The sequence below is a fragment of the Etheostoma spectabile genome, chromosome 11, assembly GCF_008692095.1.
Source record: "Etheostoma spectabile isolate EspeVRDwgs_2016 chromosome 11, UIUC_Espe_1.0, whole genome shotgun sequence".
NCBI lineage: Eukaryota > Metazoa > Chordata > Actinopteri > Perciformes > Percidae > Etheostoma > Etheostoma spectabile.
In genome coordinates, this window is record NC_045743.1 from 20,247,519 (window position 1) to 20,257,802 (window position 10,284).

Here is a 10,284-nt window from a genome sequence, read left to right on the forward strand (position 1 = left end):
ATAGATAAAAAAGACAGTATAAAGACAACAAAATAACAATAATAGTAGTAACAACAATAAGAACTTTTGTCAAATAAACAAAGAAAAGACCATCAATTATTATTAAAGTGTCAGAGTTGAGTCCAGTGTTAAAGTGACCAGGTGTGAATTTAAGTCCAGGTGTGCATGTATGGGTGTCTGTATTTGTACTGTATGTATGCATGAATGCATGCATGCATGTATGTATGCATGTATGTATGTATGTATGTATGTGTTGTATTGTGTATTTATATTTATGCATGTATGTATGCATGCATGTATGTTGTATGTATGTGGTATGTGTGTATGTTGTGTATGTATGTGTGTATGTGTTTATATGTGTATGTGTGTGTGGTATGTATGTGTATGTTTTTGTGTATGTGTGTATATAGGTATGTGTGTATGTGTGTATGTTATGTATGTGTGTATGTATGTATGTATGTATGGTAGTGTGTATGTATGTATGTAGTGTAGTGTATGTTGTATGTTGTATGTATGTGTTGTATGTATGTAGTGTCTTGTATTATGTGTTGTATATGTATGTATGTATGTGTTGTCTACAAATTGTCTACATGTCTACATGAACTATGTACATTGACATCTTCATGCTGCATTACAATCATTCGAGGCTTTTTCAACACTTTTGCCGCTATATTTCAATGCCACTTTTCTCAAACACTCCGTGACACTAACTTATTAACTTTAGTTTCACAGTTATCTGTGGATTTTATGGTCAATAAACCTCATTTATAGGAAAGTATACCTAATGTTTGAGTTAGAAAAGCAGAAATTAGGAATTATTTAAAATTAAATTAAAGGAATGGATGTTGATGGATAATCACAGACTGGAATATGTCAACTTTTACTCAATACTATTTCAAAAACACTTCAATTGTTTTTTTTAAATGCTATAAAATTGAATAAGACACCCCAAAATGAATGAAAGTAGAGATTTGTACTTGCCAAAGAGCGTTGTGTGGAATCAATCATGTTATTTTGGGGAATTAAAAAGAACATTGATATAGGAAAACGGGTCAAATTGACCCGAGGACAACATGAGGGTTAAACAAGGCCAAAGCTTCACAAAATAAGGTAAATGTATCTAAAAGAAATCCCTGTGAGCCAAAACACTCAGATTTTTCCACTCTTGGTTCTGTATTATATCATACCATAGCTGGTTGTTCATAAAACCATCATCTTCTCCCGGCAGGCATGCTACTGTCGTGTTCATGATACATATTCTGCCACATGTAATGTCAGGGAAAACTGTCATTTTGGCTGCAGATGTTAATTCCCCCCAAATTTCAAATCACATTCCTGATGAACATGTTCAGTTCTGTAGTTTTTGTTTAGAAGCTTTTCTTGAGCGATTTTTGACGGTAGGAAGTGCTGCTGTATCATGACAATCCACTGCTAGCAACATGTAGGCCTAGCTACATGCTAACGCCGGGAAAGTTGTAATCTTGGCTGCCGGTGTTGTTAATTTCTCCCAAATTTTGGATCACATTCCTGCTTGAACATGTCCGGTTGTGTAATTTTTGGTTTAGAAGCCCTTAACGGTGATCAGACGCGTAACTATCGGTGAGCAGGGAACGCACATAAGGGTCGGACATATCAGGGGCCGGCGTGCCTAGAAGACATACATTGATTGATTGATTGATTGACACACACACACACACACACACACACACGGTGGATACAGGAAAAACCGGAGATGCAACGTACAGGATGACCTGAATTGAGGACAGCTACGGTCGTTATTGTAAGTCCAATGATAAGTTAAAGTCCAATAAAACTGTATGAATGTGTGTCCCAGCCAAGGATAGGACATTCACTAACAATGTAAACAGCATTAAGCCACTGACAGTGACAGATATGTTCACTTGATTTATTCAATAAAATATTTTTGGTCTTAAATCCACCAGCCCTTTTCATATTACACCAACATTTGCAGCATACTGAGCCTTTTTGGTTACTAGGACATCTCAGCCCAGAGTAATTAATTAATAGTTATAATTATTGTTCTTCCCAAAACAAGTTTCCTTTTTATTTTTAAAGAACTATACAAAAGAAAAGGATCCCCCTTTTTTTTCGCAACTTCATTTTAACAAACATACAAAAGACATTGCAACTTTTATTATAATTTTTTTTTACAAAAGCTCCCGCCAAATCAGGCATTTTGTGCTGCAACAATCTAAAAAAAAGGGAGAAAAACCCCGGAGGGACTGCCCTTGTGTGTTTTTTAATGTATTATGGTGCTTATTCACCAGCGTGTTTTTGTTGTTGTGCAGGCCAACGATGAGGATGCAACTCATTCAGTTTGCTGTTGCGGTGCCACAGAGCATGACAGGGCAGAAAATGGGATGCGTGGGTGCAAAGAGACAGAGAGACCGACGAGAGGAGGAAGGCTGGGGAAGTCGAAGTTTCTCTCTCGCTGTCTTCCCTCTCTCACGGCATGCTTCCCAAGTAGGCACTCAGGAAGCTCCCTGCCACGGTCAACTGCCTCAACGTCACCCTTTGTGTTTTGGCAGCAGGTGACTGGGGAAGCTAATATTTTAGTATGTGTGAAAACAGACAGAGAGGACCCGATAATGCTCGCGGTGATGTAATGCACCGTTTCTGTGCTCAGTGTGAAGGGGGTCAGGCAGGACGTCTGTGTGTGTGTGTGTGTGTGTGTGTGTGTGTGTGTGTGTGTGTGTGTTTTGGTAACATAGAGGGGGATTGGGTGGTTGATTACGTGTTTGACTCATCCCCCGCTCTGATTACAGTGGCGCCTCAACCTGAACAACCTGTGCCTTTTTATAGTCCAACACACACACACACACACACACACACACACACACACAGACGGCCAAACACATAATCAGGGTCTAGTTCCTTGTTAATTAGCCCTCTGAATAGCTCACTTTTTCCTAACCTCTCTGTTTGTTTTCATCTTCTATGACTATGTGAGAATAAATCCCATAACTGTCATCAACCATAAACCACTGATACTGCAATAATAAATAACTCTTTCCTTTTCAGTTTTCTAGCTCAACATGTGAGCCCTGAAGATAAAGGTTTTTGTGGCCTGAACACACTTCCTGGCTTTGGGACTCTTTACAGCTAATCTTTATCTGCCGTTTCCACACTTATTGGACTCCATCTTATTTAGAGCTGCAAAGATTGAACAATCAATTGATTAGTTGTAACTATTAAATTAAACTACAACTGTTTTGATAATCAATTTATTGGTTTGAGCCATTTCTTCTTGAAAAGAAAGCTTAAAATGATCTGATTTTAAATGTGGATATGTTCTAGTTTCTTCTCTCCTCTGACAGTAAACTGAATTTCTTTGAGTTGTGGACTAAACAAGACATTTGACATTGGGCTTTTGGGAAACACAGATCCACATTTTTCTAAATGATTTGACATCTTATAGACCAAACAACTAATTGAGAAAATAGTCAACAATGAGAGTAATCGTTGTCGTTGCATACCTAGTCTTGTCGGTAGATGTAGCCAACGTAAAGTCAACATATAATTTTCTGGAATTTTAATTCCAAGGACAATTTCCCCCCTCATGAAATCTGCACAGTGTTGGAGGATACAGTGTAATATGCTGTAATCATAATGTGTACGAGCCCCAGAGCTGAAATATGTTTCTGCTCTAACGCCTTGTGTCTTTTACCCTGTCTCGGAGGGTTTCACACCCACTCATTTACACACACACACACACACACACACACACACACACACTCACACTCACACACACTGTTTGGCATGCAGAGTGCCAAGCTCTTCCACTGTCTACTGACGCCAGCTCCTGAATCACACACACAAACTTCCTCTTTCCCCCCTCTATCTCTCTCTCTCTTGCTTTCTCTCTCTCTCTCTCACCCTTCCGCGTTCCCAACACTGACAGAAAACACAGACGTTGGTTAGCTGACGTTCCATGTTCTTTAATTGAGGAAAAAGCATGTGTGTGAGGCGAATTTCAACTCCCACTTTGTGTCTACGTGGCGGTTGTTGGGTCAGCGTTGTCGGAGGTAATGTTGAAAACGTCCCTCAGAAGGGAAGAGTAGTTGACGTGTTTCACCGTAGCCTCACCGCCGTCAGCCCTTGCATTCACATCAAACTGGAGACAGACGACAGGAATAAACAAGTCACTGCACAACTCTGACTACAGGTTCAGTGTTGCCAATAATTATATTATTTTAGTCTCTACTTTAGATATTATTTCTCTGCGATAGATCACTGCTTTATTTTTGCTATATCTGTCTTACTCTGTTTTATATCCTTCATTAAACTTGCTTGAAAAGCACCTTGTAGGTGTGTAACAAATGTACTTTGTAAATAACCCTGCTTTGCTTAAACAGTTTAAAAATGAGGGTTGTTCTTAACTTCAATCAGACTGATTAAACCTTTATGGACAACACAAAAGAACATATTGTTTTAACATTGGAGGACAGGAGGAGGGCGAGAGCCTTCGGTCCATCAAGACCAAAACCTGACGCCTCAAAAAAGGCTTTTTCCCGACTGCGGTCGGCCCCAATAACAAGACTTGGGATCCTCACCAACACAGACTTCTTTGTTTGGGTCCAAGTCTGAGAGGGCTGGGATCCCGCGTACATGCAAGGCAACGCGGATCCCAGTACCAGCGATGCTGGGAAGCCTATTGTAATCGCTAAGATTATGCCTTTTCTTTTCTTTCCGTCGCCAACAGTGCCGCTGCAGACTAAACTGTACATGCTGGGGAGGTGAAATTTTGTTTGGATTCACCTTTTAACGTGGCCAACTTCAATTTTTTAGGGTAGATGGACTCATACAACTCCTAAACCAAAATGGAACACTGTGAACCACTAGGTGGCACTATAATGACATTAAACGTGTTTGGTCATATAACTCCCACAATACACATCGCACATTTAAAAAACGTCCACCAAAATATCCACACATTTGTTGAATCAACATAGGCCGCGGCCATTTCTGCAAAGAATGTTAATTACACTATCACGAAATGTGCAAATCTGACTTTTTCAATCTCCTCTTAGCGTTTTTACCAGATCTGCCTGAAACTTTCAGAAAAGATCGGCCCTTAGGGGGCGCACTAATCAAGGTAGACGTGTTTCAGACTGTAACTGTAACATTTGCAATTTACTACAGACCTTGCAGCTCACACCCCGCAATTTTTCCTGACGTTTGCCTCACTGCCACCGCGCTTTGGGTTCTACTTTCACGGGCTCCACGGGTCGACGGGGGCAACTCACGCCAGGGGGGCTTGGACCCCATCAAAACTGCTTCCAGTTTTATATTTTGTACGTATTTCTTTATTTTTGTTATTTTGTTTACAGGTATTGTTTATTTCCTTATAATATCTGGATGTTTGCACCATCCACCAAGGCAAATTCTTTTAAGTGTTACCTCCTTGGCAAAAAAAAAAAAATTCTGATTCTGATCAAACGCAATTTATCTATTTCTTTAAAGAAAACTTTTTTTGAATTGGTCCCAAGATTGTAAAATATAATAAATAGAAAGAAAATAATAGAGGTAATAGGAAAACTGGCAACACTAAACTGCATACGGATTGCAGCAAAGACCAAAAATGGCCCATCAGAGACCATCACAGGCCCATGCAATCTGGGTGGTTCAACAGGACATTCCTGTTGTGTCCGTCTCACTGTGAGACGCTAAACTTGTGACACCTCCAAAAATGCACAAGGTTCAGTGGTCATTTTTTTCCGATGGTTCACTTTAGAGCTTTTTAAGGGGGAAGAAGAGACTACTTAGGGCTGAGAAAAGAGCAGCTGGAAACCATGCCAGAAGAAAACAGAATTTAAAAAAGCACTGTGTCGGCATACACACACACTCACAGATTAAGTCCACTCTCATTCTGTCCATGCAAGCCTCCCTTTGTTGTCATGCCATGGTTTATATCTCTGCTGCTCACCTGTTTCTGCTTAGACTCGGCTGTGGTAAAGCATGCTAAATTAGCATTACAGTTGAAAGATAAAAATGCACGAGAGAACAGAGGAGCTACTTGCTTACTTTTTGACCACCTCTGCGTGTGTGTGTGTGTGTGTGTGAGTGTCTCGCTTTCTCTTTCATGTCATTTTCTGTGCTCAATAAATTGTCCTCCTGTCCATTCGACCATTCCTTCCCAATCACTTGATTCTGCTTTTGGCTCACTTATCCCCTGAGTCATACCAGGTAGGGCTATTTAAAAATCTGTGCACACACAGGGAAATCATTTACTGTGCTTTTCTGATCCACTCTAATCTAAAATACGTTTTTTCTCTCCCCTACTTTTCTGATGCTTTTTGTTTGACACATTTACTGTGTTTGCTCTGTCTTACCTTCAAGGTGTCTTCAGGCATCACTGGGGGAGCATGGTGCTCTACCCAGTTAATGCCAGCCAGGAAGGCATTGTAGTCAATCTCATTCCCATCTGCAAACCTACAGCGCACATGCATTCAGATTAGAAACAGGTGCATATTACTTAGAAATTAGAATAACACAAATCATTAGATTCGATTCTTTCACGATACATAGATGCCGATTGGATTTGTATTGCGATTTTCATTTATTGTGATTCTAGTATTAGTATTGCGATTCGATATTATTTAGTATTGCGATTTTCTTTCCTTCTTTAACAAAGACAATATATCATGAGCCATTTCTGAAAACTGATTGTTTTCTAAGAAGAATGAACATCACATGTCAGTCAGTCAGTCAGTCTGACATTTCTTTCATCTGTAAAGAAGAACATAAGATGGATTTTCTGCTTTCGCTCTGTTTTGCTGGAAACAGATATGATGCCGTTAGTAGTACCGTATAAACACAAAATAATTAGGTCAATCATTAAAAAAAAAAATCCAGATTTTAGGGAAAAGAATCAATTCTAAAATTGTGATTCAAAATATCACGATACATATGATTTTCGATTTTTTCCCGCACCCGAAGTTCAGACAATTTTCAACCATGTCAAAAAACAATTCTGGGCAAAGAGATAGGGCTCTACTTTATAATGAGTCAAAATGAATCATTCAAAATCAATCTCCAAATGCAGAGGGACCTTGAACTGTTCTACCCTGAAGTGTGCGGTGATTAGTGGGCTCTTACACGCTGAGCAGACCGCCGAGCAGCGTCTCAGGCAGGGGGAGCTGGAAGGCCTTACAGATGGTCCTTGTCTCTTTGGTGGAGAGACGGCCGGTCCTGGAGAGACAAAGAAAAGCAGAGACATGGGTATCCAAAGTAAAAAAAGAAAAAAAAAAAAAACATCTGTCTGTTTACAGTTTGTGTTAATTGAATAAAGAAAATTAAAGAAAATACACATTGTCCTTAGAGGCTAGAATCTGCCCTAAACTGAAAACAATTGCTTTAGGATATTTTTATTACCACTGAGCAGGATTTCATCATTAGTCAGTGCTGACAAGTTGAACACATGGGATCAGAGCAAAAATATCAGCAGCAGGACAATACTTGGACTTGGTTGATATTTTGAAAAGCTACCCATTTCATAGTCTGGATCAAAGGATGTCTCATTTCCAGGATAAAGCCTGACGTCAGCTTTGCCCCTTCTCCTTTTGCTCTCTGTGTGTTGCCGTTCTCAAAATCCCTTTGCTATGGAAACCAACAACAACCTTCAAACTAGAAAGCTACACGCTGAAAATGTCATTTATTGAAGGAAATGTGGATGGTGCAACAAGACAGGCCTGTTTGGTTCTTTCGGGAAATGATCGTAAAGATTTACAAAGAATAGGTTGAGGGCGGTTCCTCTCTAACTGGGACGTTTTGGGAACAATTGGGGGGAACTGCGAGAGAAGAAGTACACACAAAGACTTACTGGTAAGAGCTAGTGACGGCCAAATGAAGCTTCATGAACCAGTGTCTTTGTTTTCTGAACCCACTAGATGGTGCTCTCTGTTCAACACTTGGTTGACAATTCACTGAATTGCAACGTCTTAGGCCTTTCTCTCAAAACCAAGAGCGCCATCTAGTGGGCTCAGAAAATAAAGACACTGGTTCATGAAGCTTCATTTGGCCGTCACTAGTAAGAGCTACTAAGGATTAACCATGTATCAGCTAATTTAAATAGCGCACGTTACTGTATTGTGTCAACAGTTAACTTCATTTGATATTGTATGTGGTGTTTTCTGGGTTTTTTTGCGGGGTGCAAATGGTCCACCAAAACAAGTTCCTTCCTGAGCCTATTTTGAAGAGCCACCATTGCTGTGTCCGGAGCGAGACGATTGGTTAAAAGAAACGCAAACAACCCAGAGCGTTTTTATCTCCTATCCAAGATTGCATCTGAGGTGTAGCCAGACCTCACTCCACAGCACTGTGGAGACAGGTCTGGCAATGCGAGACTACCACTCTTATAATCAATAAATTATTTATAGAACAATATCTAAATCTGAATTTGTAAAAAGAAAAATATGTGTGTGTGTGCGCGTGTGTCAAACAGAAGATGCTTGTCCTCCCAGACCACATTTGTTGTCCACAGTCGATGCCATTCTCGTCATATCGTCTTCATTACAGAAATGTTGATGAACAATCTGATGCTGACTGGGTGTCAACACAGCCACAGACACAGACAAGTCAGCTTAACCTCGTGGCTCTGTTGACCCTCCATCGCTCTAACCCAACCCATGTTAAAGGTCTACAACATGTTAAGGGCTGGTTCTATGTAGTTTGCATATGCACAAAAAGAAAAGAAAGGAAACGGCTGGGAAGACAGACACAAGTAATGTGTCTCAATTCTAGGGCATTTCTTAGGGTACCAACCGAATTGCCTGTTAAGTAACGAGTTTCAAAAGATCCCTCGTTGTTCAAAACCCAATTTCAATACCTAAGGACTAAATTTCATCAGAGTCAGTGGGCCAATAAGCATGCATCATGTCAGATCACCAAGATCTACTAATGTCTGTGATTGGCTTACGTTACATGGCGCAGAGACACGCAAGAAAAACTCTATGTTACACAGAGATGGGGCACAATAGTAGGTCAGTTCTGCTGCTTTCAGTATTCCGCTAAAATACGACAAAGTGCTTGTTGAATTTACAACAACTGATAGGAATCCTTTCTAACATTCTTTAAGTGAACAAACTGAACATTGAATTAAATATGAAAGGCAACATCAAAAACTCCCCATCTTTTGCAATATGTTGCAGCCTTTCATGATGTGTTTACTGCGCTAGTTGATATCGTGATAATGTTAAAAAATTATATTTTGTGCAGCCCTAGTGTGTGTGTGTGTGTGTGTGTGTGTGTGTCCTGTGGCCTGCAGAGCTACATGCGATAAAGGGTCCATCTGGTTCCAATGCTCCACTCTCACACTGCTGGAACTAATCGTCGCTCTGGGATATGGGGCCACTGACTGCACGATTGATGTCTTGTTGTGACGCTACCTTTGTGTGCGTTTGTGTGCGTTTCTGCTGCAACATGTATGTGACCGCCTACTTCTGTTGGTCACGGTGTGCAAATTCTCTGGCCATGTCAGGGAGCTCTTCAAAGTGCTTCTTCTTGAGGAAGTCCTGGGCTACAGCCAGCATCAGACCCACGTCCGCCTCCGGCTGCTTGCGCTCAGAGAAACATCGGCCCAAAATGAGAACCTCGTGCTCCGACAGACCGCAGTCCAGGCCGGTCAGCAGGGCCCTGTGGTGCACACGCATACACATCAATTAAATCCCACACAACAACTGATAGGACATACGTTAAACACATCTCACACTCTTAATCATTAGAACTGAACATCAATTACTGGATAGTATTTGTATCTTATCAAGTATGTCATTCTTTACGCTTACTGCCACCAAGGGCCTGAAATTAACACTAGGCCACTTGTCAAACGCGCATGATTTTGCCATTGGTGGGTGAATGTCCCAATTCAGGGGCTGCAGCCTTCGGAGGCTGGATTTGAAGGTCAATTGTGGCATGACAGAGGCTGTCCCGTTTAATTTAATTTTGAGTGCTCCCTTCAAATGCCGGCCACAAATGCAGTTTGGCCTTTCCTTCACAGAATTCGGAGGATCCTAATGTTGTATCGTTCCCAACCCCAGCACTCCCCGCATTCATTTTGGCATTGAAGCAGAAGCTGTGGGCAAACAGCTAACAATCAAGATTTTGTTTAATATTTTATTTTAATTACAATTTTTCATCTGCTATTTCATCATTGAATTCAGTTTTGAGTCATTCATTATATTGATTTCCTTCCTGCCACAGTGGATGGTGGTCAAAAAAGTCAAAGGGTAACCTTCAACCTGGACCCTATTTTCCCATGTTTTT

At 40.7% G+C, this 10,284-nt stretch overlaps 1 protein-coding gene across 1 annotated transcript in view; it reads right to left on the reverse strand.

The window, feature by feature from the left end:
• Positions 1–3,935: 3,935 nt before the first annotated feature.
• Positions 3,936–10,284, reverse strand: part of efhc2 (EF-hand domain (C-terminal) containing 2) — an 18,514-nt gene continuing 12,165 nt past the window's right edge. Inside the window, exons 12-15 of the mRNA XM_032529358.1 lie at positions 9,460–9,654; positions 7,120–7,212; positions 6,354–6,453; positions 3,936–4,135 (exon numbers count right to left, since the gene is read on the reverse strand). Of these exons, the coding sequence (XP_032385249.1) occupies positions 4,013–4,135; positions 6,354–6,453; positions 7,120–7,212; positions 9,460–9,654 (511 nt within the window). The 3' untranslated portion in view covers positions 3,936–4,012. The remainder of the gene's footprint in view (positions 4,136–6,353; positions 6,454–7,119; positions 7,213–9,459; positions 9,655–10,284) is intronic.